Below are 22155 nucleotides of genomic sequence, written 5' to 3'. Positions count from 1 at the left end.
CGGCACCGAGCCCACGAGCAAGCGTGAGCACATGCACAGGGTGACCCTCACAGAGGACCAGGGCAGGAAGGCTGAATGTTGAAGGAAGCAACCTAATGACTTGGAAACCTTCCTCCCAGAGGGGAAGAGGAGGGGCATTCTACACGTTGGAGGACAGACACTGTGTCTGAGTCCTCTTTCATTTCTTTGTGGGACCTTACAGTTCCCTGCAAATGGGAAGACTTTAGTAAATAGTGCAGGACCGAGTCAACGCAAACGCCATGTCACACAGCTTCACAAGGGCATCACACCGTTCTGCCAGGTACTGGAAGGTCTGTAATGTCCCCAAAGGAAAGCTGCTTCTCCTGTGAGCTGTGGAACAGCGTCCATTAAAACGATGCTATGTAGCAACATCAGTTCACACGTATACAGCAGGCAGCATGGACTGGTGAAAAGAAGACAGGGTTTGCGCTCAGAAGAGCCAGGTTTCCATTCGCTCCGCTATAAATTAAGCTGTAAGCCTGGGCAGCCGCACGCTGAGCATCTGGGTCCTTATCAATAACACAGTGATGTTTTATGCATCACGCCAGCTTTGACTAGTCCTAGGGTTATTAGTGAAAGCAAATGTGAAGCCATATGGGAAAGTACTCTGTAAATCACAAAGCATTCTACAATTAATATTATAAAGGTCTACATTTATATTGCAGTTTCCACTTCAGAAGCACTTTCACAGACAGCTTCACTTGTCATCTCCATCACAAGAAAGGGAGAATGTTATTATCCTATGTCAGAACACTGAGAACTAGAGATGCCGCTCGCTAACAGGATGGACGGGACCAGAATGGTTTTCAGATGGCCAGAGCCCCCGGTTTCTCAGGATATCATGGTGTCCTCAAGTTACACCAACAGGATAAAAGCCTTTTAAAAACTTGAGGTGTTTCTAATAAACCTGACAGTCCGTGCTCCTTTGAACGGAGAGGCAGGAAGGTGCTGGGGCAGGTGTGAATCAGAGCCTGAGCAGAGCCCGTCCCGGCACCGTGCCGGCTGACAGAGCGTGCAGCCGTGGCCCGTCGCCATGGTCTGGCGTGGCAGGAGAGGACAGAGCCACCGCAGCCAGAGCTGTTTGGAGGGGACCTGGCCAAGTCAACCCGTCTGAAGAGAGCGCTGCTGTGCAACAACACACACGCCACTGCCCGGCTTGCATCTTCCAGAAAGAATGACTTACTGGCAGCCCCACAATGACAACATGTCCCGGACGGGCAACATATCTGTCCTGTTGGTCTGTTCAGAGCACTGCTAGGAGGGGAGACCTGTGCCAGAGGAAGCAACACCAAACAACATTTAGCAGCGACCAGCTGAGAATGGAGGGCTGCAGAAGCTCGGCGTGGAACCAGCCTCCAGGCCAGGCATCAGCTACCGCTCCAACAACATCCTCGGTGTGGGAAACGCCTCCAGTGGCATGCCTCGGAGCAAAGTACCGGCATAAATCAAAACAAAGGGAGGTCCTTCCCAACAAACTTCAAACTCAACAATCGGCAAGGGAGTGAGAAAGAACAAGAAAAACTGACCCATAAAAAGAAGAGACATTTTAAATGACTGCTTTTCCATGCACTCACAGAATATACGGCCTCAACAACCACCTCAGATATTAAAACCTACTGCCAGAAGACACTATTTACCACAGCAGAATTTAGTTGCAACTGTGGCATTCTATTACATTTTGCAGAGTTGCTGTGCTAACAGAAAAATTCCCACAGGCTGCAACTCTAACAGAATCCCTCAGAGGGTTTTGGTGACAAATTGCAGGTGAAGCCCCAATGTCCAGAGCAATAAATGGCATCCATGGCTGCCTGTGCCGAGTGTGGTGTGGGAGGAGTGCTGCCAAGCGTCACCGATTTGGCCACATGCCCCACCCGGGTGCTGCCTTCTCTAACATGAGAGACCTGTGGAGCGCTCTCCGTGTCTCCCGGTATCCCATGATGAGGGCTTTCCACTCTTTGAGAACGTGTCATTTCAGAAGACCTGCATTTATTACGGCAAGTAAGGGGTAATTACTAAGCGGCAGAATGGTAACAAAGCACACAGCACCCAAGTCGGGAAAGCCTGGGTTCCAATTGAAGCTTTGCCACTTGCGAACTGTACTGGTCTCAGGGAGTTATTTAACTTCTTTACATCTCGTTTTCTTCATTTACAGAATGAGGCTAAGATACCTATAAAATTGGAATTACTCAGATTAAAAAAACAAGAAGTCTTAATTTGTACCTGGTACATAATAAAAATGAAATAAAATAGTAGTTTCCTCTTAAGAAAAAATTTTTGCTCACTTATTTAATAATGACTTCTAGAACATTCTGCTATACACAGTCACAGTGCTAGAGCTGGGTGCCTTGGAGGAAACAAAATGAGGTCCCTTGCCTTCTGATGAGCACTCACGCACTGTGGCCAGCTGAAGCCCTAAAGCAGAAGGACAAAGGCGGACGAGGAGGAGGGCTGGAGGGGAAGCTCAGATGGGGATCGACATTTGGGCTAGGTCCTGACAGCCAGTGAAGGAAAACAGGGCACCTCGGGAAGGGGCAGGGAATGGCAAAGGAATGCAGCTGAGTGACTGCCGAGTGTCCCTCTGGTCACAGTGAGGTCCACAAGCAGTCACTCCATGAGCGGTGTCAACCCAGAACCGGGAAATCTGAGACTGCAGCATTCCAAGGGCTTCCCATTCCAATGAGGGCTTCAGAGAACCGGGGATTATCCAGGTTTGGGATGTGATATTAGGGAGCAAAGTCAAAGACAAAGACTTGTACTGACTTAGTCATCTGGAGGCACACAGTAGCATGTCAAATGCAGGTCTAGTAAGTTTGGTTCTGCAGCAAGGGGGAACTATGACCTCTCGGCTCTTCGCATCTATCCACTTGGAAGTGTAAGTTGGGGGAATCGCTTCTCTACTGGGTCGTCCTCCCATGCCCTGCTCTCCCTGAGTGACTAGAGATGGCCGACCCGCACAGATTCCACAGGGAAAATTCTCTCGTGTTGCACATTACAGCAGGCGACCACGTCCATCCCGTCTTCCAGAGGCTGTTCCCACTGCTTTACACCTGTGGTCTCCTCTCCCTCGACTCCACAGGCTCCTTTTCTTTCTCTTTTTACTTATTTTTTTTTGGAGAAAAAGGGGAGCAAATGGGAATGAAATTAATAGAGACAGGTGATGAGGGAGTATTTTCTTGCCTGATACTGTGTATAACGCTCAAGACAACCCGAAGCCCTGTCTGGACTCATCCGAGGGGGAAGCGAATAAACCATGTTTCGAACATCTTCCTGTGGGGAGTCCAGACCTCTAAGAGCTTTGTACCGACGGTGCACCGCAGCACGCCTTCCTGAATAATAGGAAATAGGCTGTATTCACAACTGATGAGATGTTATCCTCAAATAAAGACAGCAATGATCGAAAAATCTGATCCCTAATTTTATAATTAATTTTAGCAAAAACTTAAAATATTTGCACCAAACATGTACTGTTAAAGAGTTACAAACCCATGTGAAGAACACAAGAGACAGCATGGTGAGGGTACTTGAAGACATCCCCAGCCTGCCCCGCCTCATCCACAAGGCAGTCCTGCTCATGCCCTGGAGACAGGGCCTTCCCTGGTTCTGCTGGCCCAGCAGCAGCTCTACCAGCCTCCCTGGCTGGGGAAGGCAGACTCTGCAGCTTTGACTGTCAACTTCTCCAGAAGCTTCTATAGGTCTCCTAAGGGGGCTGCCTCATCCCTGGACCCAGAACTAGCCCCTATGACCAGCAGTGCTCTCCCATACCCTCCTCCTGTGCACGCCGGCCCTGCCCCTCAGTGCTTCTTCGAGCATTGTGACTGCTCTCCATAATCCTTCCACAGCTGCTCATGTTCCCTACCCGCCGAGAACTCTCTCCAGTGTCTGACTGCACCCTGGCTTCCCTTTCCTAGCGACACAACTTTTCTCAAGCTCTCCCGATACTTCAGGAGTAGTAGGCAGGGCTTCCTACTGCCACTTCTAACATAGGTTTTCAACTTCTTTTTCTTTTTAAAGAATAATCGCCTCCTTTGAGCCCATGCCACCCATCATACTACCGTCCTCTGCTCAGTTTTACTATCCACCTCCCTCCTTCCAAGTCGCTGTCATAGAGTCTGTCTAGAGTCTGGCTCATTTACTTCCTCTCCATTCAGTGTCCCATCATCATCCTTCTTGAATTTAACACCCACATCAAGGACCCATCCAACACAGTTCCTTCCTTTTCCCTTTGTAGGACTCATTCCAATGACCCCAAAACCCATGTACAAGGGCAGCCACATCCTAATCTTAGAACGCTTCTACCCCCAAGATCTTGAATTTCTCTCACCTCAATTTCATCTTCCATGCCCCCACCCCATATCATCCTTACCTCCAATCCTTGGCTTCTTCTGGATTCCAAACCAATGGATCCCCCTTGGCTTGTCTCTCCCAGCCCAATTCAGTCTAAAACCCCCCTCAACCACTCCAATGACACTCTCACCAAAGTCCATAATTTCTTTACCCTCTGACCAACTGTCACCCACGGAATACCCCAAACATCTGGCTCTTGTTTGTTTGGGTCCCTACACTTACTCTACTTGTGCATCGCTCCCAGCGAATCATGTGACTCCGCCGACTGGCTTCACAATACACCTGGGGCTTCAAGATCCAAGCAGATGCTCACTGCTGCCCAGTCTCTGTGAGGGACCATCTCATCCCACTCACCTCCTCAAAGGCCTCCCTCTCCCACCGCCCCATGCCATTTCAGCAGACTACCTGCCTTACCTAGGCCACCACCATGAACTCTCACGGCATCGTCTTCCATTTCAAAGCTTGTCTGCATTCTTCTAAGAGGAAAAGTGCCCTGCTCTTAAGGCCTTAAACCCATGGTTCTGACTTACCCTCCTCAGTTGCTTCCTCTCTTCACGTTTCGTCTCCACAAGATACCAACCTTCCAGTCTACACGTTTGCCTATTAAAAACGAGAACTCATAAAAAGCATCTAACTTAAACCAACCCTGCCTTTCCTTAAATCTCACATCTTCGCCCTAAAGAGAACGTCTGATTCTCTCCCGCTTTAGCACTGAGCTCCCGTCAGAGTGGTACATACGTATGTGTCACCTCTCCTTCCTGGAGTCAATCGCTGCATTCTGAGCGCTGCTCGCACAGCTCTTCTGGAACTGTCAGAGGTGACCAATGACCTCCTAACTGTCAATTCAAATGCCCTCTCCCAATCCTCAACCAGAGAGCTTCTGAGAGATTTAAGCGACCAGTTACACTCTCCCGTCTGAACACCTGCCTTCCCTCTGCTCTCATTCTCTCCGGCTGGCTCCTTCCCCCACTCTGGGTGCGCTCTCCCACTGTTGTATTCTTGGCCCTCTTCTCGACTTACATGCTCTCTGTGAGTAACCTCAACTGCATCAAAGCCACGTAATGAATCCCACTGAAATAATTTCTCTTGAAGGCGTCAAGCTCTCCCTCTGAAGTGCTTTCCTCTCATCACACACACCTGCGTAAGCCTCTCATGCCTAAAACCAACTGACGACTACGACAACAGAAAACTCCCACCATCAACCAAGAACCCACCTTCGTATGGCTCCCATCCTTTCTTTCCTCTGGACTTAGCTAAATGTCATGACAGAGTGCGTACGTCAAAGCCTCTCCTTACTCCTTACTCAGCCCTCAGATCTCTTCTACCTGCAAGCCACCTCTCCATCCCAGGCCCATTTGTTTAACTAGGCTGTTCTTTATTTTTGTTTTGTTAATGGGAGGAGGGCATCAGAATGACCTGAAAAGCCTTTATGAGTTACACATGCAAACTCAGCCACCATTCACTCTGATGGTGGGCAGGGTTGAGTACAGGCCAGCTAGGAGCTCCCAGGTGTCCTAAGCCTCTGTGTCCACCAGAGAGCCACTGCTATGGCCACTCCAAGCCTAGCCCACACTGGGGACACTGCTCCTCGGTGTGCCCAAGCACTCTGTGCACATTTCTAGCAGCACCGTGTCACCCTACTGCTGATCTACGTACATGTCTTCTGAGTCAGGCTTTACCTTCCTTGGGGGTAGAGATGAACATACCTCACTGGCTCTGGAGACCAGACCCCAGGCCTGGCACGGCACCTATCGTCACAAAGCAGGTGTTGCCTACAGAATAAGACCCACCTCTGAGCTTCACAGTCATTGACCTCTTCATGGTCACCATCCCTTCCTGCAGAGACTTCAGGGTCTCTGCCACCCTGGACTGTTTGCCATCACCCAAACATGGGTTCAGGCCTATGACCGGGATCAGACCATCTGCTCAGAATGCCTTGTTCACTTTCTCGCTTTAGTGAGACTTTACTCATCGGAGGAGGTTTAGCACAGATGACACCCCCAATGGTGAAGATCTTGCCTGCCCCCAAGGCACGCACAAGGAATCTGTGGCTCTCCTGTCCCTCTCCAAGAGCAGCACTGACAAGCGTGTGCGCATCTCTATTCCTGGCAGACAGGGACTCTGACTCACGAATCTTATAATTTAACACTTACGAGGCTACCTGACCAGACAGCTGTTCTTTCACATGGTCAACTCGATCTCAGAAGAAGCAAACATCAGGCTGTTCCAGTGAGTATGGTGACAGCTCTCGTCACTAAAGGCAGGTGTCAAGCGCAGCCTCGTGGTGCCTCCACGTGGCCTCTGCAGCCGGGTTAAGCGGCTCCAAATCAAGTATGTGGATGTCAAGGCATGAATGACAAGAAGTAAGAAAACCAGAGAAGAGGCTGACACCTCATGGCTTAATTTACACCATTTTAAAACAACGCTGCAGACACTACTCTACCATCCGCATGGGTTTTATGTGGTCACGTGGTTCTGGTATTCAAAGGAAGATGCTATTTAAGAGGGATCGCCAATTTCATCTTAGCACAAGTAAAATGAGAATGAAAATGGTTTATGCAATGCACTGCCCAGTGCAACACCAAACAAATGACTGCTTTTTCATCCCCTAAGGGTCATGAACGTCCACTCTTAAGTATGCAGCTGTATGCATTAACCATTTTTGAAAGTAACATGACTTAATGCTACTCATTACACACGTGGGCGTGCGCGTGCTTAGGCACGCAAATCAGACAAGGAGCCAAAGACCACTAAAATGCCCAGAAGGTGAATAAAAAGACACAAATAGGCACACAAACAGTTAACAAGTAATTGTTTTATAAAATGTGATGTAATTTAGTTGCTCTGCAGGTATGATTTCAAATGGATTAAAACTAATTTGGAACATAGTGAAGACAGTATCAAAACAGCAGAGGACAAATGACTTTCCTCCCTTGGCAAAGATAATCAGGAGGACGGGGACGGGTAGGGATGAGGCTGGCAGAGGTGGAAAGCTATTTCATGAGTACCGTTTCACCCGAAGTTGATTTCCTGGAATTATATTAATAACTCAGTGGCTGTAAGAGCCCCACTGTGAGCTAAACTGCATATCATCTTTACGCTCTTCTGAGCACTCCTGTTAGGTTAAAAGAATACTCCGTTCACGATTGCTACCCTTGAGTCTTCCACGCACATTACAGACTGATGTACTCAAACTCTCACTGAAGACGCTTGCATTCAGTAAACTGTCTAGCAAGATCTCATCTAAGATAATGCATTCTATGGTTCTCTTGTTAGATAAACACTGGAGGAAAACAGAGAATGGCAGCCAATAGTTAATTACTAGGAGATAAATAAGCCCCAACACGAATCAAAAATAAAAAGGCAGCCTGCCCTTTGAAAAATTTTCCTTTAAGAAATACTTTTTCTTAGTTAATAAACTGATCTTCAAAAGGCCCTAGGTGACTAAAATTTGGTCAAATTGGTCAATATTTAGGGAGTAATTCAGTAAACATTATTTCTTAGCTTTTATCACTATTGATTCCATTGAGCCTTGGCACAGTACTTTGACATGGTCAGCTGATATTTAAAAAAAATAAAAGGAGACATGATTTTAAAACACAGGTGTCTCACAAAGGGTTGCGTGTCTGGTCTGTCTCACAGCAGGCCCTCTAAGGCCTCAGGCGTCCAGGGCAGCTGCTCACAGTCCTCCATTCGGGCGCGTCAGCATGGGCGTGTGCCTTCTCAGCTGTCTCCCCGTGTCCCCAACCCTCCTCAACACCCCACAGGTGCCACATCTAGTAAGCGTATGTATGCCTTTGATACTTTAACATAAGCCTATGTGTAAACTTGAGTTTACACTGTACTCTTTGTGTTTAATTTAGAAAAAAGTATTGTAGTATAAATCTAAACCTGTTTCTTATTTTTTCACTCAACATTTTGCATTTAAAAACACTTAAATCGACCTTAATGAGGTGTAATATGCATACAATAAAACACACCCATTTTAAGCTTCCGGTTTGAAACAGTTGACAAATGTGTATCTGTGTAACCAACGCACAATCTGCACGTAGAAAAACCCTATCACCCCAAAACGGTTTCTCGTCCCATTTCCCATCAATCCCATCCCTATATCTGGCTCCAGCAAGCCAGGTCTGCTTTCTCTCATCGTGGTTCAGTCTGAGAACTTCACAAAATCACAAACTGTACTCTTTTGTGTTTATCTTCTTTCAAACAATATGTTTCTGAGGTTTATTCAAGTGTGTGTCAATAGCGCGCTCCTTCTTATTGGTAAGTAGTAATACGTTCATGGGTGTACCATGAATGGTTATCCATTCACCTGTGGATAGACACTGGGGTTGTTTCCAGGTTTGGGATACCATCAAGAGAGCTGCCATGGACATTCTTGTGCACATCTTTGTTGGACACATTTTCATTCCTCTTGGGTAAATACGCAGGAGTGGAATTGGCAGGTTGTGTGCTATGTGTGTATTTAAGATTATTAGAAACTGCTACACTGTTTTCAAAAGTGGTTGTACTATTCTGCATTTCCACTGGCGATGTAAGAGTTCCAGGCGCTCGACATTCTTGCCAACACAATGAGCACCTTTCATGTGCCTATCAGCCATTCATACAGCTTCTTCGTAAGGCATCGATTCCAATCATTTGGCCATTTATTTAAAATTTGTATTGTCTTCTCATGGGTGAGTTTTTAAAGGTCTTTATATATAATGGATACAGATCTTTGTCAGACCTATATTGTAAATCATTTCAACTAGTTTGTGGCTTGTCTTTTTATTTTCTGAAAGTGTCTATCAAAGAGCAGTTTCTAATTTTGATGAACTTCAATATATCAATTTTTAATGGTTTGAGCTGTTTGTGTCATGTCTAACAAATCATGAACAATTTCTCCTATGTTTTCATCCACAAGTTTTATAGTTTTATCTTTTATATGTAGAAGACCAGAAATTAATTTTTCTGTACAGTGTAAAATAAGGGTTGGAGTTTTGTGGGGTTTTTTGTTTTTCCTGAATGGAGAGCCAGCTGTTCCAGCAAGATTGTTCAACAATGTTGGAAAGACAGTCCCTTCTCCATCAAATTATCTTGGACCTTTGTCCAAAATCTATTGACCACACATGCGTGAGTCTGCTTCTGGACTCCACACTCTGTTCCATTAACTACATGGCTATCCTTATGCCAAGAGCACAGTCTTGATTACTGTAGCTTTAGGTTAAGTCCTGAAATAAACCAATGTGCCTCTTTTTCAAAATTGTCTTGGTTAGGCCCTTTGCACTTCTACATAAATTTTAAAATAACCTTGTTAATTTCTTAAAAAAAAAAAAAGATGGAATTTTATACTGGACTTGCACTGAATCTATAGATCAAGTCGGGTATAATTAACTCTTTCAAATATTGAGTCTTGCACTCCATAAGCACAGTATAATCTTCCATTTATTTAGGTCTTTCATTTTTCTCTGCAATGTTTTACAGTTTTGTGTGCACAGGTCTTGCATATATTTTGTCACATTTATCCCCCAGTATTTCAGAATTTCAGACACAGCAAATCACATTTTAAAAATTTCAACTTCCAACTATTTGTTATTACTATACAGAAATGCAACTGATTTTTAGGTATTGATCTTATATCCTGGAACCTTGCTAAAATGAATTATCAGTTCCAGTGATGTTTTTATATACTTCTCATGATTTTCTTTTTTTCGTTTTTTTCTTCTCCCAAAAGCCCCCCAGTACATAGTTGTATATTCTAGTCGTGAGTGCATCTGGTTGTGCTATGTGGGACGCTGCCTCAGCATGGTTTGATGAGTGGTGCCACGTCTGCGCCCGGGATCCAAACTGGCGAAACCCCAGGGCCGCCAAGGCGGAGCGTGCAAACTTAACCACTCGGCCACAGGGCCAGCCCCATGATTTTCTATGTAGACAATCATGTGCCAATTTGCATGCCTTTTAATTTTTTTCTAGCTTTATTGCACTGACTATGACTTCTAGTACAATATTGAACAGTACCGGTGAGAGTAAACATCTTCGCTTTGTTTCCAGTCTTCTCGGGAAAACATTTAGTCTTTCACTATTAAATACAATGGTAGCTACAGGTTTTATGAGCTTGAGAACGTTCTCTTCTAGTCCTAGTTTGCTGAATTGGTTTGACATGAATGGGTGTCATTCATTTAGACAAATCTTTTTTACTGATCTATTGAGACCCTCACATGGTTTTTCTCGATTCAGCTAATATAATGAATTACATTTATTGATGTGTGCATGTTAAACCAACCCTGCATTTCTGAGATAAACCTTACTTGACCATAACACTTGATCCTTTCTATCTACTGGTAAACTTCATTTGCTAATATTTTGTATGAGTTTTTATACCAGTGCTCATGAGGCATCTTGGTCTGCACATTCTCTTTTGTTTTTCTTGGAAAGTCTTTGATTTTGATTTTCAGAGTAGTTAGCCGCTTAGAATGAGATAGCAAATGTTCCCCCTTCCACTGTTTTCTGGAAGAGTTTATATAAGGTGTGGTATTATTTTGTTCTTAAATCTTTGAGAAATCCAAGATACACGGGCCTGCAGTTTTCTCTGTAACGCTTTTAACTAGGAATTTGTGTCTTTCACTGAATTGCATCCATTTCATTTAAGATGTAGAATTCATTGGCATAAAGCCCTTCATAAACACCTGTGGGAGCTGTAGCGATGCTCTCTCGTTCCTTTCTGATATAGGTAATTTGTGTCTTCTTGTGTCTTTCCTGACCATTTTAACTAGAATTTAAACAATTCTATTTAACTTTTCTATCTAATCTCTAAAATCTATCACCTAATTTCACAGGTTTTCTAGCTTTTTCTGGTGCATTTTCCACTTTATTTTTGCTCTTCTCTTCATGTTCTTCTACTTAGAATCTACGTGCTCCTCTTTTTCTGGTCTCATACAGAAAGCTTAGGCCATAAATGTTAGACTTTCCTAATTCAAATCTACAAATACCGTTACGATTTTGAGAGCAATGTCGCTGGCAGACGTAAACCTACGCCAGCAATTTCACCTGCTGCTTACACGGTGATTACCCATGATGCCTTGTGATAAACAGCTATCTCACAGACAGCAGCGCAATGAAAAGGTTACAGTACATACTCTAATGGGCTTTCGCAAGCATTTCTATGTACCACTAAGGAAGAAAAAGTGCTGCCAATTACACAGGCATGTTATTTATTGTAAGATGGTACTGGATCTCATGTTCAAATGTGAAAGTGCGCATCCTAGAATCGATGAAATATGATAGATGATCCACACTGTACACAGATAATTACAAATTTTTATGTTTCTTCTACTATTTACCTTGTCTTACTGATGGCTAGGACTTCTAACATTGCAGTGGTGCCAGAGAGAATCCTTGCCTAATCCCAATCTTAAAGGGAAGGCGTCTCAAGTTTATCCACTAAGCTTGATGTTTGCTGAAGAGCTTGGTATAGCCTTTACCAAGTTAAGTAACTCTTCATGACCTCTATTTAAACGTGGTGGATTAAATACGCACATGGATCGCCACTCCCTCCATAACTCCACTAAAGTGAAAGAAAAAGAGTAAGACATGGACCAAGAGTACCAGGGAGAAAATCAGAGCAAAGGAGAGAAGCTGGTAACCAAGCAGATGGGCAGAGCACACCAGCAGTTCCGAGTGGCAGTTCTAGGGTCGGCGCACTGAGTTTGAGTCCTGGCTCCACTAGTTACAACTCACGCAACCTCAATTTCCTCATCCTGAAAGTAGGTCTAAAGGTAGTCCATTCCTCACAGGCCTGTTGGAAGGGCTGAATGAGTTAACGGCACTCATGATGCTCAACAAATGCTACCTACTCTTATTACTGTAATTTAAAAGTTCCAGCCAAATATAAGAAAGAGTTTGACAAGTCGTAATGACTCAGCAGAAGAGAGAGAACTGAAACCTTAAACCGGGATGGGGAAAAGCCAAAACGAAGTAAGCCAACTCATAATGCAGAACTTCAGAAAGGATAAAGAATTGAGGTACCACGCTCCTATGAAGGAGCAACTGAAAATGAGAGTACTGGTCCAAAATTTGTATGAAGAGTGGTTGGAGCCCTAGGATTTCTCTTCCTCATTGGTGGAATTCTGGAGAAATTATCCAGAGGTGCTCTGGACGTGGAGGCACTAGGAACAGTTAAGGGCTGCCTTTACCTTCAAGATTTCCTTTCTTCATATTTCTTTTGGTTTACTGCATTTTCGCCCTGGCTCTTTAAGGGGAATTTTGATTTTTCTTTTACTTCTAAATCTTTGTTTTCTGACTAATGTATTAAATCCTAGCCTGCTTTAGCTATATGCCACAAATATGAAAAGTTGTGCTATCACTGTCATTCAGCTTTGAGTACTTCATAATTTTTTTAAAGTATGTCCTCTTTAAGGATTTTGTTTTCAAGAGTTTTAGTTTTCAGACTTTATTTTTTAGGAAGATTGGCGCTGAGCTAACATCTGATGCCAATCTTCCTTTTTGCTTTTTTTCTCCCCAAAGTCCCAGTACATAGTTGTGCATCCTAGTTGCAAATCATTCTGATTCCTCCATGTGGGATGCCACCACAGCATGGCTTGATGAGTGCTGCATTGGTCCGCACCCAGAATCGGAACCAGCAAACCCCAGGCCACTGAAGTGGAGTGTGCAGACTTAACCACTACGCCACTGGGCCAGCCCCCAGTTTTCAGACTTCTTTAAAGCTATCCTTTCGCTATTGAGTTCCAAATTTATCGTATGGTGGTCTGAGAATACAGTTCATATGATGTTGACTCTCTGGGATTAGTAAAGCTTCCTTTGTAGCCTAGTACGCAGTTTATTTTTGTGAATGGTCCACATATGCTCAAAAATAACACACATTCTATATTTGGTGTGTAGATGGTCCTCTGTGTCTCTGTTAGATCTAGCTAATTAATCCTGTTATTAAACTCTTATCTATTTTGCTTACATTTTATCACCTTGGGGTCTCAGTATCTACATTCCTGACTTATCTACTTCTATCCCTAGTTCTTTCAGTTATCATCTTAAATATTTCAAGGCCATATTGTTAGATGCATATAGAGTCCTGAGCAGAATATCTTCTTGATCTCCTACGCTTTTCACCACGATAACACATTTTTCTCTTTTCCTTTCAGTAATTTTTATCTCAGATTCTGCTTTGACTTACATTAAAATTGTCCCTCCATCTTTCTTTTGATTCATATCTCTCCTTTTCCATCCTTTCATTTTCAATCTTTCACATATTTTATTTTAAACATGTATCCTGTGGATGAGAGATTGCTATATCATGATGATTTTTATCCAACATGAGAATCACTGTCCTTTGAGAGATGAAGTCAGCTCATTTACAGTTAGATAATCATTTTTATTTCAAAACTTATTTCCACCATCTTATTTCACATTTCCTATTTACTATGCTTTTGTTTTTTCTTTTTCTGACTTCTTTTGGAGAGAAATTTTCTTTCATTATGTGAAAATTATACATTCTATTTTCAGTCTTTTGGTGGTACTAATATGTTGATACCTATACTTACACTTATTTTTCATGATCAATATCTTAGATATTCAAATTTGAACTGTCTTTCTGGTCTCTCATTTTTCTCTCCTTCTTTCCATCTTTATCTCTTTGGTGAGAATTCCTTGACCCAACTTTCCAGCCCTCAAATTTGTCCTTTGGCTATGCCCATAGTGCTGCTTCTTAATCCACCTCCTAAATTCTTTATTTCATCAATTACATGGTCGATATCTCCCACTGACCTTTCTTCCTAAGAGCCAGTTTCTTCTTCATATTTCCAGTATCCTCCCTTACCACTTTGAGCGTGTTTGTCATCCTCACCCTAACTTCTTTCTCTGCCTGGTATGGTGTTCCTGCTTTTCATAGGTGCAGGCTATTCCACAAAGGACAGGCAATACACCTTCTTTCTTCCCTTCCCTCCCCCCTTCTTTCTGAGCCCCAGATACAGCAAAGCAAGCTGTGCCCATCCAGGGCAGTAAGGGGGACCCACATGTACAACCAGGAAGCCCAGCCCCCCACCTGCCCTTGTCTGTACCCTCTGTTCTCACCTGCTCCACCATCTCCATGCCTGCCTCCTCTCCCCACCCGCAATGGTCTCAGCCATTCCTCCAGGGTTCCAGGCTGCTTCCGACTTTGTTGTTAAGTGGATTCACCGTAGGACCCATCAGTGTTACTCTCTCCGGTGGTGCCCCGAGGACTGGGTTCAGGGAAGGGAGTCAATAGCCCATGCCATTCTGTCTGGTTCAATTCTCTTTCTTAGCAGCATAAATCAGGATTTTGTATGTCAACTTTTTTTAAAGGAGCTCTATTACAATACATGATGATATTTATCTTAATTGAGTGTGCGTCAAGAGACTGAAACAGTGAGAGTACATCATCTAGTTTGCGGAGAAAAAATATTTTCCTCAGAGTAGGCACATGACAAATTACATATCCTGAAAGACTCTGGAAATTACCCTGAAGCCATCTTGGAGTTTATGCAGCAGGATCAGCTTATGGCCAAGGCCATATCGTGAAGACCTCCAGATAAGAAAACCATATAATAAATTCCAAATGGAACCTATCTACTACTGAGGCCTCGGACACAGCATGACATTACTGCAAAGTAAACTGGTGAGACAATTTTATTCACTAACGTGTCTAGATTGCTTCACTCTCTGGGAGGCTCCCTGAACTTCTCTCCTTCAAACACGAGAAGTAAGGCAGCCATTTTATCCAGTTGTTTAAAAGAAGCTGAAGAAGTTCACAACACACAGAGCATTGAAGGTAGGCAGAAAGTCTTCTCTAGCAAAGAAGCCATACTTTAGAAAACTCTGCAGAGAACAAATGGTTAACTCCATCACCAAAAACCAGCAAGAATTTATGTTTCCAAAGTAATTCTGACTGATTATTGGCTGAGTCTTCAAGAAAAACTGCTGAGCAAATGTCACAGCAAGAGTCTGAGATGAGACAAGCACTGCACATTGCTCAGCCCGGCCAGATAAACGAGGAAGAGCTTCACACGTCACCTGCCGAGCGGGGAGTCTGTGCATTTGCCACCTCTTGCTGGGTAAGTACGAGGGTGGAACTCTCCATGCCAACAAATAAACATTAATACTATGTTATTAACATTGAAACAACTTGAAATTCCTCAACTAAATTGAAAGGAAGGAAACAAGCTTCTTGACCTCTATTCAATCCAAAATAACGTCTATCACTTTCATTAATCGACATACAACTGCATGCTGCACACTGCAACAGGCATCCATCTGTTTTATAGCAAGTCCCACAGCAAATTGAGTTCCACTGAGTTATAATTTTCAGTAGTATACAAATACACCCGTAATAAATTTAAAATGGTATTCTGCCACTCAATCAAAAAAGGAGAAAAAGCCAAAGGATAAAAACAGATTTTGGATTCTTACACTAGATTGATATATATGGTGAGTAAGGTTAATCATTTATATGGAGAGTAATGTAACTGCTCATTTCAGAATTATTGAAATTATCAGTTTCTAAAAATTAGAGTGAGGCAAAAGTGAGGCAAAAAGTGAAAAAGAAATCAGAAAACAATATTTTCCAAAAACTACTTCATCATCAAATAAGATTCATAAATACACTTGCCACCAAAATACACAGACACATGTTACACATGTGCAGCAAGGCTCTATTACGTTCACAAAGCACATAACGGGCTTCTGCAACTGTGTCTCACATAATGAGAGGAGGGTTGTTAAACACCATCCTCTTATTCACACAGGAAGGAAGGACGGAAGGAAGGAAATCTCTGACCAAAACCTTTTTCTAAGTTATTTACAGACCAGTAGATAGGTGCAGCAGTCATTTGCAGCTAAAATCTTGGTTCATTTTCTAAAACAGGGGTTGACAAACTACGGCCCACAGGCCAAATCTGGCCCACTAGCACACTCATTTGTTTACATACTGTCTACGGCTCTTTTGTGCTCCAAGGGCAGAGCTGAGACCCTTTGGCCCGCAAAACCTAAACTTTACTATCTTGCCCTTTACAGAAAAAGTTTTTGGACACCTATTCTAGAGCTACTCTGAGCTTTCCTACCTTGACATAGCTGCATCCTAAATCCTAAAACCCTGGATTTTGGTTAAATAAAACACGGAACATCAATATAGTGCAATATTATGCAATTGTTACAAATGACGTTTACTAAGAGTTACTAATGATCTAGGATAAATTTATTATAATGTTAAGGATTAAATATATGAAATTGTAAATTCAGTGCTATTACATCAGAGCAAAAACGTATATGCACAGAAAAAAAGATTAATAGGCAATACACCAAAAAGTTAACAGTAATTGTGGTAAAGATGGTAAAATCTGGGATAATTTTTTCTTCTTTTCACTTTTTAGTAAATTTTCTACAAAAAATGTATACTCTACTTTTATTTGGAAAATATTAAGTTGACTCTTTTAAATGAAAAAACAAAACTGTAACACTAAAGGTACAAATAAGTACTGTCTGCCAAACTGTTTCCATTCTCCATTTTAAAAAAGCTGGTGGTTTTTAACTCAGCTGTTACAAAGTGCACATTTCACTTGACAATTCTCCCAGTGAACATGGTTTACTGCCATTCACAGATTAAGGACATCTCAGCAAAGCGTTATGTTCAATCTAATTTCAGTACCTCAGGATGGCAGAAAGAGGTTTATTGTAAAAGACCTACCCACCTGGGACACTTAATTGTCCTAGGCAGTGGTTATCTGACGACCGTCATCTGCAACTGTGCTGTATTGATTTCAAAGTCCAACTATGGTAACTGTATTAGTTTGATTTGTTTTTCACTGTGCTTCCTACCAAAGGCTTCCTTTTAAAAAATTTAATTATATCCTAACTCCAAAAAAGATTCCAGGTAGCTACGCAGAGAAGGCATCACGTCAGGCAGAGTGAAAGCCCATGCCCTCATCAGAGGGCTGACTGGCCCCGACATGAAAGCAGCTTCAGGGGTACACGGCTGTAAGGGAAGGGGCGCCAAGTCCTCCCTGACTCATGGTGGAGAGACGGGGAGAGAGACATCTCAACTCTCGGCGCTGGCAGCAGGGTGTGGAGGGGAAGGCCGGAGAGGGCTGGCAGGTGCGGGTTCCGCTTCGGGCTCCATTCGTGCTCTTCTTGCCTCCTCTTTCCTCACTCCCTCCCTGCACCTCCTGGAGGTGTGCATAACCTGCACCCACCTGCCTGGGGACTTGTGTGACTGCCCTGTGAGAGACCCATCGAATACAGGACCCAGCCCGGGCTGGGCGGAGTCCCTAAACAGAGCTGGCACGCAGGATCAATTCCGGAGTCGGGGTGCACAGAAGCAGGAAAGGCAGGAAATCCGGAGGGAGAGGTGGGAAAATGAGTGGAAACGAGGCCTGTGCCATGGCACAGTCCAAGGGGCATCTGGCAAGAGCTCTTGCCCACGGGCCCCTCGGCCATCTTCAACTTCCTGCTTCCATCTGACCAGATCATGACTGCACTGCTGTGATAAAGGTCTAATTATGACCAAGGTCTCCCCAACATTATATGGATTATCGTCTTAAAACACTATTCTTAAGTTGTTTGCCCACATAAACACCTTTAGGGACTCTCCTCTGCCAGTCCTAGAAGTCAAGGTCCTTGGCCCAGCGTTCAAAGCAACGCACAGTCTTGTCTCCATCCACTCTTTGACCTCCCCTGCACCCCTTTGGACATCTTCCTCTCTAATTCGGCCGGCCCACTCACTCTTCTCAGAAACTCGTGCACATCCTGCTTTCGCACATTTGCTCGGGCTGTGCGCCACCTGTCTGTGGTTCTCGCTCTGCTCCTCAGCAAATCCCAGCCAGCTGCCGGGACCCAGATCCAAGCTCTGTCTCCTCCAAGGAGCTTTCTCTGATCCCCTTGGCCCTCAGGGAGTTCTTTGTCTTCTGGAAACACAACAGCCATTGGTGCCATAAATTCATTTAGTCCTTGATCACGTATTGCCTGAAATGTTCAGATTTCCTTGGCCTGGCATAAAGCATTTATATGATGAATTTTCAGGCCACATCTCATCTCCTCAACTAGACTATAAACTTTTGAAGGCAACGTGCTTCTTTGCATTTGTATAGTACTTAGCATGGGTTGTAAGTACACAGTTGGTATTTAGTAAATTATTTCTTAGACGATGAATAAAATGAATGAATTCCTGAGTCATCTGGACCAACGATCTTGCTGGGGTCACGTTAAATGGCACCATAAACCTTTTCTTACAGCGATCAGAGTGCAGACAGTTAAAAAGAAGAACTCACTTATGAATTAACAAATAAAAAGACCTGCGTTCACAGAGGACTGCAGCCACAGAGACATGAGAGATGCGGGTGGAGGGCAACTCAGGAAGTGTGGCTTCCATGATGTCTTCGGCCTCACCCTCAGGTGCTGGGTCGGAGCCCTCCCATTCCCTCCTGCCGGGCACGAGCCCTCTCAGTCTGAGGTCGTTCACCGTTTTCCCCATTCTAGGGAATGTATGTGTGTTACCTTCAGGTATTTCCACCTCCGCCATCGTCGTCTTCTCTCTGCACCTGGGGACTCCCATCTCTCTCCACGGCTGCTGCTTTTCTTTTCTGTTTCTGTCACTGTCCTTCCTGCTGTCTCTCTGAGCACCTCACTGTCACCTCTGACTCATGAATGCAGGCTGCAGCAGCCCCGTTCCTGCTACGAATCCCATCCTCCTGCTCTTGGTTTCCTCCCAGATCTCAACGTGGTTGTTTCTTCTATTCCTACTTCGTGGTCTCACGTCTTGCTATTAGTGTCTTCCTCCCTCACCTCCCCATTGTGAGCATCGTACTTGCTCATGACAGCTGTGCCTCATATACCACGAAGCTCAGCCCTCTCCTGAGGCAGCTGTGGTCCCCGGGTGTCTACTTTTCCCACATGAGCTCTGCTTCGTGGGGTGCAGGGGGAGTGGCCCTAGTCAGGCCCTGTCTGTGAGAGCTGAGGGGGATGAACTCAGGCAGCTGAGGGATGCTGTCCATCATGCCCTTTGCTGGTCCCTGCAGGCAGCTCCTCTCCCCACCCTAACTTCTTAGAGACAAGTTGCACCGGAAGAGGCCTCTCTTTGGGGGTAATCCACAGCCCTGGGACTGGGGAGGGCTGGGGTAGAGAAGTGAATGGTGAGGGGAGCTGTTCATCAGCCCAGGATCTTTACACCCTCACCCCAGGCTTTTGGGTAGATTGGGAACGTTGCTGCAGAGCAAAGCAGCAAGTCTACGTTTTCATCCAACACAGTGGCTCAAGGCACCCCCAGGCCACCCTGCCCAGCCTGCAGTTACCCGCAGAGGTCTGCCCAGGGGCTGGTCCCTGTGTTGTCAGCCGCCAGAGTCCACATTTGACTCCATAGTCTCTTCAGAGTTGTGGGGGACAGAACCAAGAGTCTGTGTGTTTGTGCTGTGCCCGCCCCCTCAGCCCAGAAGAGGGCCCCCACCAGGACAGTTACCACTCCACGGCTGCACCATTCTCACTTGTACCTCACTGGAGGTCCATTTATCTACTAGCTGGATAATAGCTACTATATACAAGCTTTTCAGCAAAACATCAAATGGAGAAGCAGATATTAAAAGAGCGGCAGGATGGTGGACGGGAGAAAATTGGAATTGGAGGCAGGAAGCACACATGTCCCATTGTGAGCTCTGCCAGTGATGGAGGGTCTCACATGCAGGTTCTACCGTCTCAGAACAGCCCATACACTTCCTCACTCATATCTGCAAGAGCTCTAAACTTCTAAAAAGAAGAGTGGTAGAAAAAAATCATAATTTTTTTTTTACTGCTAAGAATAAATTGAAAGATTAATACTTTAAGTCAAGCAAGGAATTAAATGACTTTTCTTTCATGATAGCCTTTTCTTTTTTCAAAAGAAAGTCTGGTTTCCAGCACAGCCAATCTTGGTGCTATCTAATGACTCCCACAACGAACAAAGGCAGCGAGTGCACATGCAGCTGATGCAGGAGGGAGGAAGCAGCTTCAACTCAGAGAGGAAAGAACAAGCACCCGCCTAGGATCTTGGGTTTGTGTCTGTAGCTTCCGTCCAAAACCTGGCTAGACTGCTTGGATCCACGTAATTTGGGAATCCCAAATGTGGGAAACTCTGGGGGAGTAGGGTCACTGGGCCGACACAGCAGGCACCACTTACCAGCGCAGGGCGATTTTGATGGGAGTGGTGAGGCACGACGTGAACAGGTCGGCCGGGAGGTCGGGGATCATGGGCAGGAGCTCGTTGGCCTCACAGGCTGCCAGCTGAATGCAGTTCTTCATCGACGGGGGCAGAGGCATCTGCGCCAGTGGGTGGTTCGGGTTAATCGCAGCGACCTGCAGGGGAGCACCGAGGAGGAGAGTGACTGGGCTGTTGTGCACAACCGGAGTGAGAGAGCAGGGAACTAACGCCGAAGGAGAGAGTCTGTCAACTGAGGCTTAAGGCTCTTGGTATCCCCACCAAGTCCTTTGGAGAGAGGCACGCTGTTGAACTCTCTCCTGGAGAGTAACTTCGAGGTCTCACGACCAAGGTCCCTCTGATGCTGCCACAAGGAGTGGTCTCCGGTAAATCAGTATTCTTTATAATTTTCCTGTTAAGGTCCCTCCTTACTCTCTGATTACACCAAGGTCCACATATATTTCCCTCCAGGGCCCTTACAGTGTCTTACTGTTTATTTTAAAATTCGGTCTTTAACCCAGCATAACTTTATGTTGGCGTATTTACTGACACGGAACGACGTTCAGGGTTAGAAAGTGAACTCCATCACCACCACTAACATCACCACCAAAAAGCAGACTGCAAAACCTGAGTGTGAGTGCCGACCTATCAGCCCCAGAAAGACCAGAAAGCAGATGCAGAGAGGGCCCCTGGCCTGCAGTGAGTCAAGGCTGAGGCCATCTTCTCATCTCCTTATCGGATTTCTCTAGATGTCCTACAAATGTGCATTAACTTTGTAACCAGGGAAAAAGGCTTGTTTAATACAAAATTTTATTTCCCTTTAAAGCAGAAACAGTAATACTTGCTTGACATATCCTTCAGTGAGATTTTTGGTAAGGGAAGAGTACCAGACATGAAGCTGTAGGCACACTGAATTTTAGGAAGGCACCAAGGTAATTCTTATATGTTGTGAGGATGCACAAAAAATTTGTTTTTGACTCAATGAAATCTAATTAAAAGTATAAATCTTTTTTAAAAATAATGCAATGCATTCAAAAGTTTAAAAAAAAATCACTAGGGGGCTGACCCAGTGGTGTAGCAGTTAAGTTTGCATATTTTGCTTTGGGGGTCTGGGGTTTGCCAGTTGGGATCCCAGGTGCAGACCTACGCACTGCTTATCAAGCCATGCTGTGGCAGGCGTCCCATATATAAAATAGAGGAAGATGGGCATGGATGTTAGCTCAGGGCCAATCTTCCTCAGCAAAAAGAGGAAGATTGGCAGTTAGCTCAGAGCTAATCTTCCTCAAAAAAAAAAATCCCTAGCCTGTTAGATATGTGGCTTCACTATGCCTTCAAGAAAAAGAGCAGTATTCAACAAAAGCCAGGACTCTGATGTAACCAATCACAGTCACTCTAGCATTGCAGATTTTGATTCCCCTCCCCTCACATGTGGCACGTATGTGACAATTTTGGTAATCCACAACAGATTTTGCTGCCGTTTTCAGAAATATGAGGTGTCAAGAATTCACAGCATTTGGGCAGTAAAATTTAATAAGTGTACACACGGCTCTGCCTGCTCCTGGAAAGAGCAAGGAAGAACACAACGTCGGAGAGAGTTCCCCAGCAAAGCGCCTTCAGCT

The 22155-nt window shown here is 44.6% G+C and overlaps 1 protein-coding gene across 7 annotated transcripts in view; it reads right to left on the bottom strand.

Annotated features, from left to right (window-relative positions):
• Positions 1 to 22155, bottom strand: part of RPTOR (regulatory associated protein of MTOR complex 1) — a 397196-nt gene that overhangs the window by 192076 nt on the left and 182965 nt on the right. For all 7 annotated transcript variants that reach the window (XM_044746113.2, XM_044746114.2, XM_070483827.1 and 4 more), the window contains exon 6: positions 20519 to 20694. In XM_044746113.2, the coding sequence (XP_044602048.2) occupies positions 20519 to 20694 (176 nt within the window). The remainder of the gene's footprint in view (positions 1 to 20518; positions 20695 to 22155) is intronic.

Source organism: Equus asinus, chromosome 13 (genome assembly GCF_041296235.1).
Source record: "Equus asinus isolate D_3611 breed Donkey chromosome 13, EquAss-T2T_v2, whole genome shotgun sequence".
In the NCBI taxonomy this organism is placed as follows: Eukaryota; Metazoa; Chordata; class Mammalia; order Perissodactyla; family Equidae; genus Equus; species Equus asinus.
Note: the sequence above shows the minus strand (reverse complement) of the source record. Positions and strands in the feature narration are given on the sequence as shown.